Source organism: Oryctolagus cuniculus, chromosome 1, assembly GCF_964237555.1.
Source record: "Oryctolagus cuniculus chromosome 1, mOryCun1.1, whole genome shotgun sequence".
In the NCBI taxonomy this organism is placed as follows: Eukaryota; Metazoa; Chordata; class Mammalia; order Lagomorpha; family Leporidae; genus Oryctolagus; species Oryctolagus cuniculus.
Window position 1 is genome coordinate 116,262,871 of NC_091432.1, and position 25,025 is coordinate 116,287,895.

Below are 25,025 nucleotides of genomic sequence, written 5' to 3' on the forward strand. Positions count from 1 at the left end.
ACCACGACACATTGTAGTCAAACTCTTCACAATAAAACATAAATAAAAGATGCTAAAATGTGTACGAGAGAAACACCAGGTTTCTTCCACAGGATCTCCGATTAGACTCACAGCTGACTTCTCATCAGAAACCCTACAGGCTAGGAGAGAATGGTGAGATATATTCCAAGTCTTAAGAGAAAAAAACTGTCAACCCAGAATACTGTACCCTTCAAAGCTCTCATTTATGAATGAAGGTAGAATAAAGACCTTCCATAACTAAAACTGAAAGAATTTGTCACCACTTATCCAGCCTCATAAAAGATGCTTAGGGATGTGCTACAAACAGAAGCCTGGTCATCAGTATGAAAGGTGAAGGCAGAAAATCTCCCAGTAAAAGTACCAAGGAAATATAAGGTAAACAATAGAAACATTTATGGAAAAATGGCAGAGAAATTGAACGTACTCTGATTTTTTTTTGTAGTTCCTTAGATTTCAGAATATCCTGTTACTGGGAATCTAGCCACGTATTAAGGCAATCTGTTTTTGAATCTTGAAAAAGAAGACATTGATTACATTGCACTGTCTTTTTTTTTTCCTTCTCTTATTACATATTATTTTTGCGATTACAGTGTTAAGTCTTGGTTCTTATGTCTTTGAGCAGAAGAGTGTATTAGTTATTTTATATGAATTTTTCCTTGTCTTTAATACTCTGTAAGTGTTTTCCTGGCACAAAATAAAATACTTGGGGTCATATTATCTGAATACTTGAAAACTGAAATTGATAAGATGCATTATGTAATGAATTAGTTTTTATTTCTGGGTAAAATTAGAAATGAAATAAAGATTTGCACTACCTAAAGGATGACAATAATGATAGTGCTTAAAAGCACTATGAGCCTTTTTGTGTTTGAGGCATCCAAAATTCAAATGCTTACTAGATTTTTCTCTGGAAATCCCGCTCTTCTTTTCTGTGCTTCATGAATTTCCTCTTGTTATTGATGTTGTAGAACAGCAGGGTTAAAGTGGCATATATATATATCTGTGCTCATTATGAATCCCATAGTCTTTCTAGTTAGGAAAAAATAGTCTCAAAAATACTCAGTGTCATTTTTATTAATATTTTACCCACTAATGTTATTTTTAGAAATCTTTAATCATTTTAATAAGGAGTCTATAAAAATTTAAAGCATTACATATTGCATTGGACTAGTTAGTTAAGAGTAAAAAAAAAAACCTAGCTTACTGGGACTTTAGATGCTCCATTAGTTAAATTTCAAATTTTTTTTAAAAAAATTGTATTTAAGTTATACAAGTTTCAAATATTTCATATATACAGATTTAGGAACATGGTGGGATTCCGCCTCCCCCTCCCCCACCACCTCCCCACACTTCAACCCGTCCTCACAGCCAGAGGGTACCTCAGATAAAACAGAGAGCCCTCACCAGGCTCTCAATCTGCTGGCACCTCAATCTTGGACTTCTTGGCCTCGAACACTGTAATATATAAATTTCTGTTATTTGTGTAGAAAATTTTAGAATTGTATATATGAACTACATGAAATTTGTTTTTTTGTATTAATATTGCATTAGCTTGAGCATTGATAAGAATTGTGTTGTAGTAATTATCATGCATTTGCTGTGACTCTGGAAGTCTAATGTGTTAGTAAATAAATTCCTTTCCAAAAAGAAAAAAACAGGAAACTATTATAATATCAATAGGCATCTTATAGTTTTCTAATTTGTGGTTTGAAATGGAGCAGCAACCAGAAAAAAATCCTCCTCAAAATCTTCAATAATTTAGAAATACAATGGTCTTAGTTCAACAACAACAATAAAAATGTGTGTGTGTGTGTGTGTGTGTGTGTATGTAATTAAAGTGGCAAGAAGACAGACAGAGCTTCCATCCACTGGTTTACTTCCAAATATCCAAAATGGCTGAAGTTGGGCCCGCTGAAGCCTGGAGCTGGGAGCCATGGAGCGAGGAGCCAGGAGCCAGGAGCCAGGAGCCAGGAGCTCTATCTGGGTCTCCTATTTGATAGCGAGGACACACTTAGCAATCACCTACTGCCTCCCTGAGTTTGCATTAACAGGAGTTAGAATTAAGAGTTGAGCTGAAGGGCTGGCTCTGTGGTGCAGTTGGTTAAAACCCTGTCTGTAGTGCTGGCATCCCATATGGGTGCTAGTTCAAGTCCTGGCTGCTCCATTGCCTATCCAGCTCCCCGCTAATGAGTCTGGTAAAGCAGCGGAAGATGGCCCCAGGGCTTGGGCCCCTGCACCAACATGGGTGATCCAGAAGAAGCTCTTGGCTCCTGGCTTCAGCTTGACCCAGCCCTGGCATATACAGCCATTTGGAGAGTGAGCCAGTAGACAGAAGATCTCTCCCTCTCTGTCTTTTCTTCTCCCTCCATCTCTGTAACTCTGCCTTTCAAATAAATAAATAGATCTGGGGCCAGCGCTGTGGGTAGCAGGTTGGGGCCCTGGTCTGAAGTGCCGGCATCATATATGGACACTGGTTCTAGTCCCTGCTGCTCCTCTTCCAATCCAGCTCTCTGCTATGGCCTGGAACAGCAGTAGAAGATGGCCCAGTCCTTGGGCCTCTGCACGCACATGGGAGACCAGAAGAACCTCCTGGCTCCTGGCTTTGGATCGGCGCAGCTCCGGCCATTGCAGCCATTGTGGCCATCTGGGGAGTGAACCAGCAGATGGAAGACCTCTCTCTCTGTCTCTACCTCTCTCTGTAACTGTCTTAAAAGAAATCTTTAAAAATCAGTCAGTCAATCTTTAAAAAAGTAAGTTGAAGCCGGCGCCGTGGCTCAATAGGCTAATCCTCCACCTTGCGGCGCCGGCACACCGGGTTCTAGTCCCGGTTGGGGCGCCGGATTCTGTCCCGGTTGCCCCTCTTCCAGGCCAGCTCTCTGCTATGGCCAGGGAGTGCAGTGGAGGATGGCCCAGGTGCTTGGGCCCTGCACCCCATGGGAGACCAGGAAAAGCACCTGGCTCCTGGCTCCTGCCAGGATCAGCGCGGTGCGCCGGCTGCAGCGGCGGCCATTGGAGGGTGAACCAACGGCAAAGGAAGACCTTTCTCTCTGTCTCTCTCTCTCACTGTCCACTCTGCCTGTCAAAAAAAAAAAAAAAAAAAAAAAAAAAGTAAGTTGAGCTGAGATCCCAGTGACATTGTAAGCACTTGTCCCTGGAAGCCATGGTTAGTACTAGAATGGTAGATGAGAAACAAAGATTATTATTTAGCGTTTTCTTGGATTTATAGCTAATTTCCAAAAGGTAAAATATGTGTAGGTATATTATTTCAAAAACAATAAGGATGAAGTTGTACTTGTAAAAGAGTTGACAGAATCTTCAAAGGACTGATATTATTCTTGCAGCAAATCTTTGCATACATTGAAAAACTTAGTTTGTGATTTTTAAAGAAATCACAAACCAGGGTAAAGGTCCAAGACACAAAAAAGCCCATTTTATAAATTCATCTTTTTAGAAAAAAGATTAGCTCTTTAATCAAGAAAATGCCAGACTCTGTAGATTTAAAGGAAAAAAAAAACAAAGGAAAGCAGCAGAATAAAATTTAGGAGATATAGGATGAGGATTGGAATTGGTGATGCCTTTCTAAACACAAAACATAAACTATTAGGTAACATTTAAAAGACAAAAATGTGGCTCTTGACTACTAAAAAAAATCAAAGTGGTATCAAATTTTGGTGCAAAAGATTTTCAGATCTAGGTGAAGATTTATAATAAATGCATTTTCCATGAACTTTTTCAAGCCCCCTTGTATAACAAGCATCAATAGAAGACATTGGTAATTTGAGAATTTGTACAGCAAATAATTTACCTTATTAGTCATACAACATTATCAATTACTTAAATAACTTTTTTTTTTTAAAAAAGGATTTATTTATTTATTTGAAAGGCAGTGTTACAGAGAGGCAGAGGTAGAGAGAGTCTTTCACCCATTGGTTCACTCCCCATGTGGCCGCAACAGCTGGAGTTGAGCTGATCTGAAACTGGGAACCTGGAGCCTCTTCTGAGTCTCCCAGGCAGGTGCAGGGGCCCAAGCACTTGGGCCATCTTCTACTGCTTTCCCAGGCCAGAGCAGAGAGCTGGATTGGAAGTGAAGCAGCCAGGACTGGAACCAGCACCCATATGGGATGCTGGCACTACAGGCAGCAGCTTTACTGCTACGCCACAGCACTAGCCCCTTAAATGACTCTTCAAAAAACATGACAATAGGTCTGATCTGATTTCATCATCATTTAAAAATTCATCTATTATTTTTCACTTTATGTTTCTGTGTGGGAGCAAACTGTTGAAATCTTTACTTAATGTATGCTAAACTGATCTTCTCTATATAAAGAGAATCGAAAATGAATCTTGATGTGAATGGAAGGGGAGAGGGAGTGGGAGAGGGGAGGGTTGCGGGTGGGAGAGACGTTATGGGGGGGAAGCCATTGTAATCCATAAGCCGTACTTTGGAAATTTATATTCATTAAATAAAAGTTAAAAAAAAAAGAATAATTGCACAAAAAGTGATTTGAGAATCAAAAAAAAAATCAGATTGAGGAGTAATTTTGAGGTAATTGGCTGGAGTTTTACTCTCGCAGTAAATCTTTGGCATGGCTATAAAATATGATATATGTGAAATATATGAATTTTGAGACAAGTAATTAAAAATGGGATGCTTGAACTACAGCGCTGTGATGTGATGACAAGGGAGAGCAGTTAATTTATTCTACAGAGATGACCGACTTGGGTCACTGCCCTTCCAGGCCCTGGTTCCAGGTGTGGTCCCCAGGGCATCCGGGCTGGGTGAGCACCAGAGGTTTGCCTGCCCCATGCTTGGCACTCGCCTCCTGCTCTGTCAGTAATCCCTTTGCATGAGAAAGTGCCAACCTCAGTTCCTGAAGCCCTCTCAAGGGCTTTGCAGTTTTAAATATTTCAGCCCGAATCTACCTATTCATGATTGCTACAGGGCTGTCTTAAAAGGAAAGCTCCAGGTGAGTGAACCACAGCTATTCCATGCATTTAAGCTTTCTCTTATTCATCTGGAAGCATCTGAGCCTGAAAGGGTCCACTGGAGGAGGGCTGTGGCATTTAATTGACCTTGAGAGATTGGGGTGCCCTTTCACTTCCCTGAGCCTCCTTTCCAAGGGAGTGACTTGGGAATCCAGCCAAAGACCCTCTCCTGGATTAGCTGTCTCCCTTTTTAGCATAAGATTTAAAACTAAACTAAGGGTTTCCTCTCTAAGTAGAAATAGAGTAATTAATGCTCACTTGAATAGAGTAATTAAGCAGAAGCATAAAACATCTGTGCATTAAAGGAAAAGTCCCCAGTTTAAAAACATTCCTTAAACCGAAAGTTCAAATGCTATAGCCTGGATTTTTCTAGATTTTATATCTTTGCTTCCCTGCTCATTAACCCTACCCAAAGTAGCAATTCATTACTCCGACATTTAAAGTTGAGGCCAAAATCTTCCCTTCATCTACTTTTCTACTACTACTTCTTACCATAGTTTCTCTTTTAAACTGGACATTTTCAACTTTACCCAGACATTCCCTCCACACATCTACATATATATATATATTTTTAAAAGATGCATTTATTTGAAAGAGTAACACAGAGAGAGAAAGAGAGGCAGAGAGACAGGGAGAGAGAGGTCTTCCATCTGCTGGTTCACTCCCCAGCTGGCCACAATGGCAGGAGCTGTGCTGATCTGAAGCCTGGAGCCAGGAGCTTGCTCCAAGTCTCCCATGTGGGTGCAGGGATTCCAACTACTTGGGGCATCTTCCACTGCTTTCCCAGGCCATAGCAGAGAGCTAGACTGGAAGTGGAGCAGCCGAGACTTGAACCAGTGCCCATATGGGATGCTGGCACTGCATGTGGTGGCCTTACCCACTACTCCACAGCACTGGCTCCCGTATATTTTCTTAATCCAGCCTGACACTCTGATATGCATAATTTCTGTCCCACCGTATTTTTGTCAATTAAAATACCTTTAACATGTCAAGATAATAGCCCTAATTATATTTTTGTTAGATATTTTATTAGATATTGTACCAGCCGAAATGATTTTCATGCATTATCTGATTTCATGCTTAAACCAGTCCTATAGGGTACATGTTAATATCTTCATTTTACAATTTAGAAAACTGCAAGTTAAGCATCGTTGCCTACATTTTACAGATTAGATTCAGAGCAGTTATACCCATCGCTTCCAGCGAATGGATGCCGAGCCAAGGCCTGCACAGATGATAACTCCAAAGCACGCGAAAGTGCTTCAGCACCCACTGGCTGCCTGCAGAGTGACCCTAAGGTGAAGGAAACATATGGGTTTCCATCCTCCAAACAGGAAGACTTTTTTCCCTTTCAATAGTACTATATATACCGCCCCTTGGTGACATTTACTGTGTTTAAATTTATTCTGAAATTTTATTTTATTCTTAATTTATCAAGGTGATCATTTTCTTATCATTTCATCTAAAATAAGAAACAATAGATCTTAAATAACTTACCCAGTATTACTATAGTTGTTAATATTCTCCATTTCACACATAATAGTCTGAAAATAAATGACCACTGAATTTGGTAGAATAGAAAATTCACACATAGGAGTACGGATTTATACCTAAAATTACAGGTTGAAGAAAATATAAAATGTATATTTACATTTCTTATGACAAGACACATGACTGTGAAGCTGCATTGAATCTAAGGAGAGTGTCGGATATAAGGACCCAGAGCTTAAACTAGATGCTGGAAAAGCAGGCCTTATCTGAGAGCACTTTAAAAAGTTTGTGGTTGGAACCGGCGCCATGGCTCACATGGCTAATCCTCTGCCTGCAGCACCGGCATCCCATATGGGCACCATGTTCTAGTCCCGGTTGCTCCTGTTCCAGTCCAGCTCTCTGCTGTGGCCAGGGAGTGCAGTGGAGGATGGTCCAAGTGCTTGGGTGCCTGCACCCACATGGGAGACCAGGAGGAGGCACCTGGCTCCTGGCTTTGGATCAGTGTAGTTCCAGCCGTAGCGGCCATTTGGGGGGTGAACCAATGGAAAAGGAAGACCTTTCTCTCTTCCTCTCTATCTCATTGTCTGTAACTCTACCTTTAAAAAAAAAGTTTGTGGTTAAGTTCATTTTGGTACAATAAATTGGAATCCATGCATACAAGGGTTTTCAGACTATTCATGGAAAATTCACATTCTGCAAAAAACTATGCATGGATTTAAAAATTTTGAGCATCAAAATAAGTTTATCTTTTAATTTCATTTTCCACAAACTTCTTGAAGTAATCTTGTATTTCTACTATTGGGTGTCTTGCATTATTTGATACTTAAAATATCAAAGTGCAACTTACCCCAAATGGTGGAGTTAGAAATGTGCCAGGGGATTCCAATACAATCCCATCAAGGTTGCATGTACCAATACCATCTCACTAGTCCCAGTGATCAATTTCAGTTCACAATTGATCATACTGCTAGGTCTAAGAGTCAAAGGAATCACACAAACAAGACTAGTGTCTGCTAATACTAACCGATGGAATAGAAAAGGGAGAGAACGATCCAACATGGCAAGAGGGATACACAGCTGACTCATAGAATGGCAGATGTCCTAAACAGCACTCTGGCCTTAAGGTACTCAGATCTGGCTGAAGAGCCCATGAGAGTATTTTAGTCATGGAAAGCCAAGAAACTCTGGCAAAAAACAAAACAAAACAAAACAAAACAAAAAAACCCACCACCACCACCAACAAAAAAACAAAAAACCTAAATGAAAGATCTCTGGGAATGAGATCCCAGTAGAAAGAACGGGCCACCAAAGAAGGAGGTACCTTTCTCTGAAGGGAGGAGAGAACTTCCACTTTGACTATGACCTTGTCTAAATAAGATCGAAGTCGGCAAACTCAAAAGGCTTCCATAGCCTTGGCAACTCATGACTAGAGCCTAGGGAGATTACTGACGCCATAAACAAGAGTGTCAAATTGCTAAGTCAACAACAGGAGTCACTGTGTACTTGCTTCTCATGTGGGATTTCTGTCCTTAATGTGTTGTCCAGTGTGAATTAATGCTATAACTAGTACTCAAACAGTACTTTACACTTTATGTTCTGTGTGGGTGCAAACTGTTGAAATCTTTACATAATATATACTAAATTGATCTTCTGTATATAAAAACAATTGAAAATGAATCTTGATGTGAATGGAATGGGAGAGGGAGTGGGAGATGGGAGGGATATGGGTAGGAGGGAAGTTATGGGGGGGAAAAAGCCATTGTAATCCATAAACTGTACTTTGGAAATTTATATTTACTAAATAAAAGTAAAAAAAAATCAAAGTGCAGAAAATTGGAAGCATTGTTATCAGTTCAATTTTACAGAGAGCAAAACTAGAATTAAGAGAAATTAAGTAAATATAAAGGTTACACAGATTTTTAAAGGAAAACCAAAACTGGAATCCAGGGTTTTTTTTTTTAATGTATTTATGCAACTCTATGTTTTTATGAATCTGTTCAAAGGAGCTTGAATCCAGACTAGTAGCCTAGGCAGGACATCTTGCCCAGTACTTCCAAGTTTTGGGGTTGCTCTTACAAAATGTTTCATATTGCACACAAGATTAGTTGAAGCTGTTACCCATATTTTGATTTTCTAAATAGTTGTCTAGTGTCAGGGACATATTGATAGAGAATCGAAAGTGGACCCAGATCATAGTGTCACAACCAACCTTGAAGGCCATTGAAATGAAGCTCGATTTTTTGTTTTTTAGTACTGTTCAGAAGAGCTTTCCGTGATGATGGAAATGTCCTCTGTCTGCTGTGCAGCAGAGTAACCCCTTGCCACCTGGGGCTATTGAGAGCACATAAATATAAGGCCAGTGCAAGTTAAAGAAGTAATCTCTATGTTTTCAAATATTTATTTATTTGTTTGAGAGACAGAGTTAGAGAGACAGACAGACAGACAGAGAGAAAGGTCTTCCATTCGCTGGTTTGCTCCCCAAATGGCTGCAATAGCCTTGGACTGATCAAAAGCCACGAGCTTCTTCTGGGTCTCCCAGGCAGGTTTAGGGACCCAAGCAGTTGGGCCATTTCTACCGTTTTCCCAGGCCATAGCAGAGAGCTGGATCAGAAGAGGAGCAGCTCGGACATGAACAGGTGCCCAAATGGGATGCCAGCACTGAGGTGGGGGCTTAACCTAGTGCACCACAGCATAGTCCCAATCTTTATGTTTAATTCATTAAAATGTATTATAAATTGAAAAATAATAATTGTACATATTTGTGGGGCACAAAGTGGTATTATGACATACGTGTACAAGGTAGTGTGTGTTTTTTTTTTTTTTTTTTTGACAGGCAGAGTTAGAGAGAAAGGTCTTCCTTTTCCGTTGGTTCACCCCCCAAATGGCTGCTATGGCTGGTGCACTGTGCCAATCCGAAGCCAGGAGCCAGATGCTTCCTCCTGGTCTCTGATGCGGGTGCAGGGCCCAAGCACTTGGACCATCCTCCACTGCCTTCCCGGGCCACAGCAGAGAGCTGGACTGGAACAGGAGCAACCGGGACAGAATCCGGCGCCCCAACCGGGACTAGAACCTGGGGTGCCTTCGCCGCAGGTGGAGGATTAGTCATGTAAGCCGCGGCGCTGGCCCAAGGTACTGTTTTTAATTATAGTTGCAATGCTGTGCAAGAAATCTCACAAACTTCATTCCTCCTGTCTAATGGAACTTTTTAAAACTTTTTTCATCATCTCTCCTTTCTCTCCATTCTCCCAGACTCTGGAAACTATATTTTAACTCTGTGGTTCTATTTGCTTAATAGCTTTAGATTTTACATCTAAGTGAAAAAATGGGATATTTGTCTTTCTGGGTCTGGCTTATTTCACTTAGCCTATTGTCCTCCAGATTCATCTATGTTGTCCCAAATGACAGGGTTATCTTTCTGTGAAAGTGTGAATGGTGTTTCTTTGTGTCCATATCCTATATTTCCTTTATTCATCCATTGGTCCTTGCATAACTGGGCTATTATGAATAGCAGTGTAGTTAGCATGGGGATGCAGGTAGCTCTTCAAAATTCTGATTTTATATCCTCAGATATATGCCCAGAAGTGGGATTACTGGATCACTTGGTAACAACAGTTTTATTTTATTTTTTGAATTATTTGACAGGTAGATTTAGACAATGAGAGAGAAAGAGATAAAGGTCTTCCTTCCGTTGGTTCACCCCCCAAATGGCCACTACGGCTGGCGCTGCGCCGATCCGAAGCCAGGAACCAGGTACTTCCTCCTGGTCTCCCATGTGGGTGGAGGCACCCAAGCACTTGGGCCATCCTCCACTGCACTCCCTGGCCACAGCAGAGAGCTGGACTGGAACAGGAGCAACCAGGACTAGAACCTGGCACCCATGTGGGATGCCAGCGCCTCAGGCGGAGGATTAGCCAAGTGAGCCATGGCGCCGACCCAACAGTTTTAGTATATTGAGGAAACTCAATAGAGAGCAATTTTTGCATGTATCTGTTGGCTATTTGTACATCTTCCTTTGAAAAATTTTTATTCAGATACTTTGTTTTTTATTTTTAAAAAATATTTGAAAACATTTGTTTTTCTTTGAAAAGTCAGAGAGAGAGATTGCTGTAGTTTGCTTCATTCTCTGGTTCACTACCCAGGTGCCCACAGAACTGGCCCAGGAGCTCAGAACTGAATCCAGATCTCCCATGTCGGTGTCAGGGATCCAAATACTTGTGTCATCATTGCTGCCTCCCAGGGTGCACATTGGCAGGAAGCTGGAATTGTAAACAGAACTGGAATTCAAACTCAGATATGAGATGTAGGCATTCCTAGTGGCATCTTACTGTTACAGATGCCCAACTCCTGCCCATTATTTTTTTCTTGGCTACTGACTTGCATGCATTTTTATATATTTTGGATATTAACTCCTTATCAGATATATGATCTGCCGATATTTTCTTCCTACCTGTAGCTGGTCTCTTCATGCCGTAAATTGCTTCTTTCATTGCTCAGTTTTTTAGTTTGATGTGATCCAATTTGTCTATTTTTTCTTTTGTTGCCTTTGCTTTTGGGAGCAAATCAGAAATCATCGTCCAGATCACTTTTATGTGGTGTTTCCTTTAACTTTTCTATATTATTTAGTCTTATTTTTAAGCCTTAAATGCATCTTCAATTGATTTTTATATGTCAGGGACCCAATTCCATTTTTCTATATGTGAACATCTAATTTTCCGAACACCCTTTATTGAAGGAATTGCCTCTTTTCCACTGTGTGTTCTCAGACTTGGCTAGCAGTTACTATACTGGACTGCACAGCTTCTGTTTTCACGTTAATCTCCTTGGAACTAAATTGTTTCATAAAGGTGAATTTAAACAAATAATGAATACTTCCCACCTAGGTCTTCCCAGGATTTTTCTTCTCTTTAATTTCCTGGTGTTTCTTTTTTTCCTTTTGTTGGTTTGGTTTGTCCTCGGATGTCATTGAAATACACATGCTGTAAATACTGTATGGAAAACATAGCTTGATGAGTAGGCACTCAGTTTGTTGGGTGCATTATTGGCTTCAGACCCTAATCAAGAGAACTTCTGTCTCCGCCCCTCTTCTAAGGCTTCCTGTCATGAGGCAAAGCATCAGAGGTGGCATGATAAAGTGTCTATGTTGAACTCCCCACTCCAGCTACCCTCTCCAAGTCTCTAAGTCATGTTTCTGCATTCAGAACTTTGCACAAACAATCCTGAACACATTTGCAGGTGCTTTTCTAGGACTTCTCTGCTTCTCTAGGACATACTTCTCACCATTCCCAAGGGTGGATGGTGGCAAAAGTATGTGCTCTCCTATAGCCAAGGAGTGATTGCTGTTTTCTGGGTGGTGAGGTTGGAGACAGCTGGGGCTACATCCACATACATAAAAAGGAGGCCCATCATGAGCAGCATGGAGACAGGGGTGAGGAGATAGCAAGAAAGATAGAATTGTTTATTCGCATCCTGTTACATGCCAGAGAAGACCTTCTCAGTGATTAATCATACCTGACATTTTGAATCACTTGCCAAGCATATTCATCACATGAGGAGGAATTTATTGCATTTCAAAGTTTATTTGCTTGAATTATAACTCTAAATACATATGCAGGTATATCAGTATCCATTGTACTCTTTCCATGGACCCTGCAACTATTAGGGATGAGCCTAGTTAGGTGACTGAATGGATTGATGGATTAAATCCTGAACTATCTTTGAGGGAAACTTTAATTCATTAACAAGTCCAGTTGATTTATGTGGCACAGTTCATCAGTAGAGAAGTGAGATCTACTGCCTACATGTGTGGCGTGTGGTTAAGGGTTACAGGAAACTCATATAGCTCATGTGTGGCCAGACACTGGTGCCGGAATTGTACCATTCACTCATCCATTCATTAAAAAATTATTGATTTCCTGTTATGTGTCACAAGCATTTAAGATTCTATATCAGAAAATGAGTAACACACAACCCTTATCTATAAGATCTTAGAGGCAAGTGAGAGAAGCCAATGCTCAATTAGTGATTTTTAAAAAGATTTTATTTATTTATTCATTCGAGAGGTAGAGTTACAGACAGAGAGAGGGGGAAGAGAGAGAAGCCTTCCATTCACTAGTTCACTCCCTAAAGGGCCACAACAGCAGGATCTGGGCTGATCCAAAGCCAGGAGCCAGGAGCTTCTTCTGGGTCTCTCAAACCAGTGCAGGGACCCAAGCACTTGGGCCATCTTCCACTGCTTTCCCAGGCCATGAGCAGAGAGCTGAATCAGAAGAAGAGCAGCTGGGACACAAACTGCTGCCCATATGGGATGCCGATACTGCAGACGGAGGCTTAACCTACTATGCCACAGCACCGGCCCCTCAATGATTTGATGAAGGATGAAGCTCCAAGGAGATATTATATTTAGAGGTATCTATCATTTGTCCACCAATTTGAAATAGCAGCTATTGTAAATTTGATAGGAAGTTGAGGAGGTGATTTAGAGCATGCAAAATACACTATTTTTCTTACTTGACATTTATTCTAATTCGACTGTGTTAAATAAGCATTTGGACTGCGTACTTAGCCAAGGATGGGTTGGCTTTCTTCAGTCAGGAAACTGGTCATGAGAAAACCATAAGTCATCTCATGTTGGGGAAGACCTTTCTACAATATCCTCTCATAGGAGGCAGAGAATACTTCGATTAAGTATCTGAGATTGAACACAAACAAGCAATAATTCAGAGTTGAGAAGAAGTAAGACTGGGCACAGAAGAGTCTGAGGCAGAGAGCCCAGGGAATCTGCTGATGCCGTTAGCAGAGAATTCCTCCTGGGCTGGTGAGAGACAGGAAGCAAACCCAGTGAACAGAACATTGATAATTTTTAAAGTTTTATACTTGGCAATCTCTTCCATGCAAGTAGCAGCATTCCACTGGCATAAATCTGTTTTCAAATATATCATAGTAAAAAAAATGAGGATTAATTATTTCAGCACAAATCATGACTTAAGAAACTCCTCAGGGCTGGTGCTGTGGCGAAGCTGTTGCCTGTAGTGCCGGCATCCCATATGGGTGCCAGTTCGAGTGCCGGCTGCTCCATTTCCTATCCAGCTCTCTGCTATGACCTGAGAAAGTAGTAAAAGATGGCCCAAGTCCTTGAGCCACTGCACCTGTGTGTGTGTGTGTGGGGGGGGGGGCGGGATCTCTCATCCTCTGGTTCATTCCTAGTGTAGTAGCAATGGCCAGCACTGGACCAGGCTGAAGCCAGGAGCCAGGAGCTTCAACTTTTCCCAGGCCATTAGCAGGGAGCTGGATTGGAACTGGAGCAGCCAAGACACAAACTAGCACCCATATTCAGTGTTGGCATCAAAGGTGGTGGCTTTACCTGCTACGCCACAATGCCAGCTTCCCAAAATACAATTTTTAAAAACAGGATATTAAAAATTATGTGCTTCATTTTATAAAATGTCCATAATTTATTATATTTTTGTAGAAAATAAGATTGCAATTTCCTCAGTACATTTATCTTTGTATTTCTTATGATTTCCATATGTTAGTTACCTAGAAGTGGCATTGCTGAGTCAAAATGTGTGCTTATTGGCATTTTAGACAGAAAATGCCAAATTAATTTCCAAAAGGAAGTACCAGTTGATATTCAGTGATGTGGATGAATGACTGTTTCTTCTGCCCCTTTTATAACAACAGGAATTTTCAGCTTTCAAAAAGTTTTGTCTTAATAATGTACCTAAGTTGAATCATGTGTTCTGGACCGCTTTTGCAGCTGAACATCTTTTCATACCTTCACTGTACTTCTGTGGATTATCTTTACATATACCCTGTGGGTATTGCTATTGAGTTTCCAGTCATTGACTTATAGGGGGTGGTCTTTGTATTTGGAAGGTATTGCTCCTATGTTAATCATACGGCTTGGTAGCCTGTGTATTCCATGCTTTCTCACAAATTTGTAGTTTCTTTTTATACTTTGCGACGTGTATGAATTACCAAAGTTTTAAATTGTGTAACACATTTTCCTGTCATTTCATTTATGGTTTACTGTGGGCGATCCCCTGAGACTGCCTGCCTAGCCCATGCAGCTAGCCTGACTGCTGCCAGGCGGCAGGAGCTCCAGGCACATTTCCCCCACCCCCACCTTCTGCCAATCAGGTAAACTGCTCCTGGGTGTGGCCCAGGCCACCTGGAAAGCTACTAGTCTATTCCATCTTCAAGCTAATTGGCAGAAGGCAGGGGTGAAATGTGCCTGGGGCCCCCAGCACCTGCCAGCAGTCAGGCTAACTGCATGGGCTAGTCAGGTAATCTCAAGGGATCACCCACAATTTATGACTTCTGGCTTTTGTGTCTTGCTTGGAAAGGGTTATCCACTTTAAGATTATAAAAAGTCTAAAAAGCCTTTTTTAAAGGTTTATTTCTTTATTTAACAGGAAGAGGGTTCACTCCTCAAAGGGCCATAACAGCCAGGTCTGGACCAGGCCAAAGCCAAGAATGAGGAATTCCGTTTAGGTCTCCCACATGGGTGGCAGGAGTCCAAGAACTTGAACCATTGTTCTCTGCCTTCCTAGACACACTAGCAGGGAGATGAATCAGAAGCAGAGCTGAGCATTCAGGACTGAAACCAGTGCTCCAGTTTAGGATGCCAGTGTTGCCAGAGGCTTAGCCTGCTCTTCTGATATGCTGGCCCCCAACTTTTAAAGAAAAGCTTCATTCTGGGGCCAGTGCTGTGGCTCCCTTGGTTAATCCTCCGCCTGCGGTGCCGGCATCCCATATGGGCACCGGTATCCCATATGGGCACCGGTTCTAGTCCTGGCTACTCCACTTCCAGTCCAGCTCTCTCCTGTGGCATGGGAAAGCAGTAGAAATGGCCCAGGTGCTGGGGCCCCTGCACCCGTGTGGGAGACCGGGAAGAAGCACCTGGCTCCTGGCTTCGGTTCGGTGCAGCTCTGGCCATTGCAGCCATATGGGGAGTGAACCAATGGAAGGAGGACCTCTCTCTCTGTCTCTCCTTCTCACTGTCTGTAACTCTACCTCTCAAATAAATAAACAAAAAACCTAAAAAAAAAAAAGCTTCATTTATTTATTTGACATTTTGAACGACAGAGACAGAGAAGGAGAAATGAGGAGGGGGAAGAGCAGGATGGGGCCTGAGAGAGTGAGACAGAGGGATTTTCCATTTGCTCATTCACTCTTCAAATCAGCACAATGGCCTGGGCTGTTTTTTTTTTTTTTTCTAGAACATTTGTTTTAAATGTTATTTAAATTGAATTTTTATTTACATGGAATTTGCTTTTTATATACAGTGTGTACAAGTCAAACATTTGTTTATCCCTAAAGAAAATAGATTTTTAGAAACACTTTACTCAGTAGTTGATATCATCTATTAATTTGAGATACTACCTTCATCATATCTTAAATTCCTGCACGCAGTATGAGTGTATAGTGTCTGTATATTTATGTGTGTGTGAGTTTATGGGTGTATGCACATCATTTATTCTGTCTCATTTGTCACTTTGTACAATAACAGTGCATCCTTTTAATTATTGTAAATGCACGAGCTTTGTTCTTTTAAATATCTGGTAATGAAAGGTTTTTTAAAATATTTCCCACTTTTAGCATGTTCCTTTTTTGATGAACTTATGAATGTCCTATCCGACTTCTTAAAAAATTACTGTTAGCATTTTTGGCTAACATTGTGTTGAATTGTAAGTTTATTTTTATTGAGTTGAACATTGCTAAAGCTTTTTTCTGCATCTATTGAGAGGTTCATGTTTTTTCTCTTCCATTTTGTTAAGGATGAGTTGTAGCACTTTGATTTGTGTATATTGACTCTCCTTGCACCACAGGGATAAACCCTGCTTGGTCATAGTGTGTGGTCCTTTCAATGTGCTATTGAACTTTGCTTGCTAATTTTTTTTGAGAATTTTTGCATCAGTTTTAATCAGGGATGTTGGCTTGTACTTTTCTTTTCCTGCAGTATCATTGTTTGGTTCTGGTATCAGGGTAATGTTGGCCCCACAAAATGAGTTTAGAAGTGTTCCCTCCCCTATTGTTTTGAACAGTTTAGAATTCAACAGAGAAGCCATCTGGTCCTGAAATTTTCTTTGTTGTGAGGTTTTTCGATTACTGATTCATCCTCCTGTTGTTACTGGTCTGTTCAGGCCTTATCTTTCTTGATACAGTTTTGTTAGGTTGCACGTTTCTAGGAATCTATTAATTTTTTTCAGATTATCATGTTTGTCACCATATAATAGCTTATAATTGTCTTGTGATTCTTAATACTCCTGGAGAATTCAATGTAAAATTTTCTCTTTCACTTCGGATTTTATTTATGTAAGTCTTCTTTCTTTTCTCTTAGTTCAGCTAATGGTTTGTTAATCTCATCTTCTCAAAAAAGACATGTTTTTTTTCATGTTTCTATTAACTTCATTCACAAATAGCCAATATGTGGAGGCAACCTAAATGTCAATGGATAAATACATTAAAAAATAACTTGTCCCATATGTGTGCATGCTCACTCTCTCTCACATACACAACATAACCATATTTTCAGCCTTGAAGCAAAAAGAAATTCTGCCAATTGCAACAACATAGAGGAACTTAGAGGGCATTCTACTAAGTGAAATAATCCAGATGCAGAAAGACAAATACTGCAAGATTTTCCTTGTATGTGAATTCCAAACATGTCATAGTCACAGAATCAGGAAGAGTAATCATTACCAAGGTTTTGCAGCAGGAGGATGTGGGAAGATAGGCAAGGAGTTCAATTTCAGAAATGCAGGATGGGCTGGTGTCTGTGCAGTGTTTAAGGTAACACAGGGAAGGCCCACATCCCATGTCAGAGGACTTGGATTTGAGTCCCAGCTCCACTTCCAGTAAAGCTTCCAGCCGGTGTACATCTTGGTGAGCAGCAGTGATGGCTTAAGTGCCTGAGTCCCTGACATCCACATGGGAGACCTGCATTGGGTTCCAGATTCTGACTTTCTGGGATTCTGTTTAGAAGTTCACATCTATATTCTGGTATTTTATTCAGAACTTCACAACTATATTCGTGTTGAGATTAATTAATATTTTTTTCTAATTGGGTATGTATTTGTCTCATTATAGTGGTAAAAATATATTAGCCTTATTGAAAAGAATAGGGGTGGTCACCACATTTTTACAAAAGCATGTATTTAAGAGGCAAGGAGGGGGAGTGAAGAGATACAGGGACACACACACACACACACCCATACACCCACCCACACACACACACATGTAACAGAGAGTCCTCATGGGTTGGTTCACTCCCCAAATAGGCACAGTGGGTAGCACTAGGCTGAACAGAAGTTGGGATCTGGGAATTCAATCCATGCTCCCACATAGGTGACAGGAATCTAACAATTGAGCCATCTTAGCCATCTCTCAGATCTGCATTAGCAGGAAGCTGGAGTCAAGGCCTGGAGCCAGGGATTGGAACTGGGCACTCCAGTGTGGGATGTGGGCATCTTAATTGTAGGCCAAATGCCTGCCCCATAGCTGCCATCATTATCTCTGTTAATTAGTGGTTAGTGAATTTTATTCTTCCTATAAGTAAATATTGAGTTACTGAAATATTGTGTGCTAGATATCTGTTAGGTTCTGGTAATACAGCAGTTCAGGACTCAAGTGTATCTTGATGGATTAGTGTATTTTCCCCATCGAGTATTTTACTGTTTAAGGGGCACTCTTTTACAAACTCTTGAATTTATATTGTTATTATTTGCACTGTCATGTTTTCCACATTCAAAACAGTAGCTGGCTTGTTTATATTTTCCTAAAACATCCATGTAACTAGATCTTAAAATTTATTTGTGTGTATTTCACACAATTTTCTAAAAAAAAAAAACAAACTCTTGTGATTTGTTCTTTTGATAGCTCCCAGTGCTGTGCCTCTGTATTTGCATTTCTTTTTCTATCTTGCTTAAGTTTGCCATATATTTGTATATAGGTTGTTAATTTAGGCAAAGAATGAGCTTTTTCTTATGTCCATTTTTTATTTTGGGATTGTGGGAGATGGGAGAGAGGTATGCTATTCTTGACTCTATATTTTTCCTTCATAGTGCCTTTTTTAAAAAAAGATTTATTTTATTTATTTGAAAGACAGAGTTACAGAGAGAGTTAGAGTCACAGAGAGAGGTCTTCCATCTGCTGGTTCACTCCCCAGTTGGCAACAATGGCCAGAGCTGCGCTGATACGAAGCCAGGAGGCAGGAGCTTCTTCCAGGTCTCCCATGTGGGTGCAAGGGCCTAAGGACTTGGGCCATCTATCCAGCCGAGAGCTGGATAGGAAGAGGAGCATTGAACTGATGCCATTATGGGATGCTGGTGCTTCAGGCCAAGGTTTTAACCTGCTGCTCCATAGTACCTTCATAGTACCTTTAAAAAAAAGATTCTTTTATGTATTTAAAAGACAGATTTTCAGAGAGAGAGAGAGAGAGAGAGAGAGAGAGAGAGAGAGAGAGATTGATTTTCCATCTGCTGGTTCACTCCCCAAATGGCTGCAGTGGCTGGACCAGGCTGAAGTCAGAAGTCAGGAGCTTCATCTGGGTCTCCAACTTGGGTGCAGGGGCCCAGATACTTGGACAGTCTTCTGCTTCTTTCACAGGCACATTAGCAAGGAGCAGGATTGGACGTAGAACATCAAGGCCTCATATGGGATGCCAGCATGGCAGGTGGTGGCTTAACCTATTGTGCCACAGTGCCAGCCCCTTCATAGTGTCTTTTGTTGGATTCTAATTTATCTATTTTCCTTCTTTTTATCTTCAAATACATGAAATTATAATTTTATTCTTACTAATTTGCCTAATGCCTGTAAAGTTTGATATATAGAATGCTCAACTGTATTTTCTAAATATATTTTAAGTTTAAATGTGACTTTTCCTTTTTTAAAAAAATATTGAGAGAAAGAAAGAGAGAGGGAGAGGGAGAGAGAGAGAGAAATATGAACCATTGGTTCACTACCTAAATGGTTGCAAAAGCCGGGTCTGGACCAGGCTGAAGCCAGGATCCTGAAACTCCATCCATGTCTCCTATATGAGTGACAGGGACCCAAGTAGTTGGGTCATCATTTGCTGCCTTCCCAGACACATTAGCGAAAAGCTTAATTGGAAGAGGAGCAAGTAGGATTTGACTGGTGTTCTTTTTTTCTTTTTAAGATTTTATTTGAAAATCAGAGTTATACAGAGAGAGGAGAGGCAGAAAGAGAGGTCTTCCATCTGCTGGTTCACTCCCCAGTTGGCAACAATGGCTGGAGCTGTGCTGATCCAAAGCCAGGAGCCAGGAGTTTCTTCCAGGTCTCCCACGTGGGTGCAGGGGCCCAAAGACTTGGACCATCTTCTACTGGTATCCCAGGCCAAAGCAGAGAGCTGGATTGGAAGTGGAGAAGGCAGGACTCGAACTGGTGCCCATACGGAGTGCTGGCTACAATGCCGGGCTCCCAAACCACTTTTGTGTGTGTGTGTGTGTGTGTGTGTGTGTGTGTATACTTCTGCATATGGGAAAATGTAATGTTTTTTCTTTTCTCTCCTATCCTAGATGTAAATTATATTAGTGATAAAACTCTTTTTTCTTTTCTAATAAATGCAATAGTTGTGTGTTTGTGGTGATGCTAGTGTTAATAAAGCTACTACAGTGTAGCCAATTGTATAAAAGCATAACATATAATTATGTACTGTACATAATGCTTGGCAATGGTAATAAGTGGCGTGTTACTGGTTTATGTATTTACTTTAGGTTTTATAATTATTTCAACCTCTACTCCTTGTATTTCTAAAAAAGCCTACTTTTTTTTTTAACTTTTATTTAATGAATATAAATTTCCAAGTACGGCTTATGGATTACAATGGCTTCCCCCCATAACGTCCCTCCCACCCGCAACCCTCCCCTTTCCCACTCCCTCTCCCCTTCCATTCACATCAAGATTCATTTTCGATTATCTTAATATACAGAAGATCAGTTTAGCATACATTAAGGATTTCAACAGTTTGCTCCCACACAGAAACATAAAGTGAAAAATAATAGATGATTTTTTAAATAATGATGAAATCAGATCAAACCTATTGTCATGTTTAATCCCAGTGAGAGTCAGGTTGGGAATTGATAATTTCTTCTTCTTCTTTTTTTTTTTTTTTTAACAGAAGATCAGTTTAGTATACATTAAGTAAAGCTTTCAACAGTTTGCACCCCCATAAGAACACAAAGTGAAATATACTGTTTGAGTACTCGTTATAGCATTAAGTCTCAATGTACAGCACATTAAGGACAGAGATCCTACATGAGGAGTAAGTGCACAGTGACTCCTGTTGTTGACTTTACAAATTGACACTCCTGTTTATGGCATCAGTAATCTCCCTATGCACCAGTCATGAGTTTCCAAGGCTATGGAAGCCCCTTGAGTTCTCCGACTCTTATCTTGTTTAGACAAGGTCATAGTCAAAGTGGAGGTTCTCTCCTCCCTTCAGAGAAAGGTACCTCCTTCTTTGAAGACCTGTTCTTTCCACTGGGATCTCACTCACAGAGATCTTTCATTTAGGGTCCCCCCCCCTTCCCCACTAGAGTGTCTTGGCTTTCCATGCCTGAAATACTCTCATGGGCTTTTCAGCCAGATCCACATGCCTTTAGGGCTGATTCTGAGGCCAGAGTGCTGTTTAGGACATCTGCCATTCTATGAGTCTGCTGAGTATCTGCTTCCCATGTTGGATCACTCTCCCCTTTATTTATTCTATCAGTTAGTATTAGCAGGTACTAGACTTGTTTATGTGCTCCCTTTGACTCTTAATCCTTTCATTATGATCAATTGTGAACTGAAATTGATCACTTGGACTAGTGAGATGGCATTGGTACATGCCACCTTGATGGGATTAAATTGGAGTCCCCTGGTATGTTTCTAACTCTACCATTTGGGGCAAGTCAGCTTGAGCATGTCCCAAATTGTACATCTCATCCCTCTCTTATTCCCACTCTTTTGTTTAACAGGGATCACATTTCAGTTAAATTTCAACACTTAAGAATAACTGTGTATTAATTACAGAATTAAACCAGTCATATTAAGTAGAACAGACAAAAAAAACTACTAAGAGGGATAATGTATTAAGTTGTTCATTAACAGTCAGGGCTATGCTGATCAAGTCACCATTTCTCCTACTTTTGAATACTATGCTGTGTCATACCTTGTGTTTTTGTGCCCACTGATGCAATTAGGAGGCCACATGGACTGACTGACCTCTACCATGTAGGTTTGAGTGTGTACGCTTTATGGTGTTCACTCCATGATGAAATTGCCTAATGACAAAGCTCAGAATGAAGTCTTGGCTTTACATGCTGGGAGATTTTACACTTTTTATTAGATTTCTTTCCAGGTTTTCAGCTGGAGGTTTGCTTGATTGGTCAAAGAAAAATCATTGCTTCTCAGTTTTCTTAACTTTTTCCTATCTTAAAGATAGGAGCATTGGCCTCTGGCTCTTCACATGTTGCCGCTGAAGCTGGATATACCAAATTATTTGCATATTTTTGAAATGTTTCATAAAAATCAAAACAAAATAGTGACAGGTACTGCGGCAGAAGCAGATTAAGAAATCGCTTGGCACACCAGCATCCTGTGTCAGAGTGATGGTTTGAGTCCTGACTCCTGTGCTTTCCATCCAACTTCCTGCTAAAGCTCCCGGGAAGGCAGTGTGTGGTTTAAGTCCTTGTGTCCACTCCACCCACAAAGGGAAGGAGTTCCTGGTTCCTGGCTTCAGCTTAGCTCAGCACTGGCCTGGCCCAGCCCTGGTTGTTTTATGCATTTAGGGTGTGAACCAGTGGATAGAAGATATTCTCTCTTTCTCTGTCTGCCTTTTAAATAAGTAAAGCTTTAAGAAAATAAAATTAAAATAAAATTAATACATAGAGCATGGGTTGAGTGTGACAATTTTTTAAAGATTTATTTATTTGAAAGGCAGAATTATAGCAAGAGAGGGAGGGAGGGAGGGAGGGAGAGAGAGAGAGAGAGAGAATCTTATATCCACTGGTCCACACCCTGGATGGCTGCAACAGCCACTGCTGTGCCAGGTAGAAACTGGGAGCCAGCAGCACCTTTTGAATGTCCCACATGGGTGCAGGGGCCCAAGGACTTAGACCATTTTCCACTACTTTCCCAGGCTCATTAGCGGGGAGCTGGGTCAGAAGTGGAGCAACTGTGATAAGAACCTTCACCTGGGGCCAGTGCTGTGGCACAGTGGGTTAAAGCCCTGGCCTGGGGTGCAGGCATCCCATATGAGCACTGGTTCTGGTCCCGGCTGCTCCTCTTCTGATCCAGCTCTCTGTTATGGCCTGGAAAGGCAGTGGAGGATGGGCCAAATCCTTGGGCCCCTGCACCCACGTGGGAGACCTGGAAGAAGCTTCTGGCTCCTGGCTTCGGATTGGTGCAGCTCTGGCCATTGTGGGCATCTGAGGAGTGAACCAGCAGATGGAAGACTCTCTCTGTCTCTACGTTTCTCTGTAACTCTGACTTTCAAATAAATGAAATAAATCTTAAAAAAAAGAAACAAAAAATAAAAACAAAAAACAATAAAAACAAAAACAAAAGAACCTGCATCCATATGGGTTGTTGGCATCTCAGGCCTTGGCTTGACCCACTTCCCCACAATGCTGCATAACCCCACCCTGCCCCGTCCCCACCCCTCACCTTGCAGCTTGACAGGTTTTGAGAACTTTGAATTGTTTGGTGTCTTCCAGATCATGAGGTTTGTGTGAGAGAAGCTTTGTGCTGTGCAGAATGATGAAACTAAAGACATGGGCAGGAAGTCCGGAGGGGAAGGCCCTCTGCAGAGTGTTACACACCTGGAGTTGCCCTAAGTCATTTATGCTCTTGTTCTCTTTAAATCCTTGGTGGTGAACATAGTACCCAGTAAGGGAGAAGGTACTTAGCAAATGCTTAATGAGTGAATAGAGACAAGAAAGGAACATATTATTAAAACATCTATTTAAAATTAAATTCAAGTGATAGTTAACATTTCTGTTAAGGAATGTGAAGGGATTTGTTCCGGAGTTCATTTTGTCAGATTTCCTAACATCTTTATAAAATACTGAAATGCATTTTAAAAACCTTTCTTTTCAGTATTTTGAAATGTTGAGGTTATTCTGCATTTAGATGATGAGTTTTTAAATTTCAATTGATCTTTATAGTCTCCTTTGTTGTTCTTCACCTGACTGAGCAGGTAGTCTGGGTATTGTTCCTGAAACTAACAAAGATACTCAAACTCTTCAGAGGTGGGTAAGTATTGTAGTTACCCTTCCCTCTATTTCTCCACAGACTGGTTTCTTTGAGTTTCCCAGAGCCACAAGACAGGAAGCTTTTTCTTTCATGTTTTCTTACTTAATTTAGTGGAAAGAGTTATTTTTTAATATCCTTGAAAAGGGTAAACCGTGTTTTCTATTTTTCTCTCTTTCCCATAATATCAACTTCCTTCACTTGAGCTTAGCCAAAAGGCTGAGAAGCATCCTTCTAGGACTGATAATATACATCCTAGGTAGAGCTCTCTCAGAAGGCCATGGTATTTATCCATGGATATTATGGGTATCTTTCAGATGTTTTTTATTTGGGGATATAAATGAGAACTATGTCAGGGGATCCCTCTGCATGCCTGGCATGTGGAGATCCATCAGGTTTTCTAAATCAAGGCCACATATACTATAAGACATTAAACTATAGAAGACTCTGAGGGTATTTTGGTTAATCTATCATAGATGAGAGAAGTGAGGCATAGAGAACTTCAGAGGGTTCTTAACAATGATACAACTAGTTAATGACGGAATTCATGTTCCTTTTCAGTCTAGAGATTTTTCCTTTATACCTTACTTCTCAGTTTTTGAGGGTTGATCACTGTTTATTTTTAAAAATCAAAAATAGCACCAGCACAGTCCTGAGCTTTATGCCCTTAAGTTTCATTACATCAACATATGATGTTCAGCTGCTTGGTGTCCTGTAGAACCGCTTATAACCCCCTGCTTGTGGTAACTGAAGTAGTGGAGAATGGGGGAGATTGTGTCAGGGCACTTTGCAGATCCTCGATGAATGTGTGTTTTTTCCTTACCAGATGCATTTCACTGGTCACAGCCAGCAGGTGAATCCAGCAAATCATTCGCAGGTCACAGCATTTGTCCTCCTGGGGCTCTCTCAGGTATGGGAGCTGCGGTGCTTCTTCTTCATTGTCTTCTGTGCTGTATATCTTGTGACTGTAACTGGAAATCTTCTTATTGTGGCCATCGTGACCTCTGACCCACGTCTGCACACAACCATGTATTTTCTCTTAGGTAATCTTTCTTTCCTGGACTTTTGCTACTCTTCCACCATGGTGCCCAGGATGCTGGTTGACTTGCTCTCGGGCAGCCCCAGCATTTCCTTTGATGCCTGCCTGACTCAGCTCTTTTTCTTCCACTTCATTGGTGGTATCAAGATCTTCCTGCTGACCGTCATGGCATATGACCGCTATGTTGCCATTTCCCTACCACTGCGCTACACATTCATTATGAATCAGTCTGTGG

The 25,025-nt window shown here is 41.0% G+C and overlaps 1 protein-coding gene across 1 annotated transcript in view; it reads left to right on the forward strand.

Moving 5' to 3' along the window:
- Positions 1–1,669: 1,669 nt before the first annotated feature.
- The window catches only part of OR4D5 (olfactory receptor family 4 subfamily D member 5), a 28,700-nt gene continuing 5,344 nt past the window's right edge, over positions 1,670–25,025 (forward strand). Inside the window, 1 exon segment of the mRNA XM_070047772.1 lies at positions 1,670–25,025. Coding sequence (XP_069903873.1) covers positions 24,578–25,025 — 448 coding nt within the window. The 5' untranslated portion in view covers positions 1,670–24,577.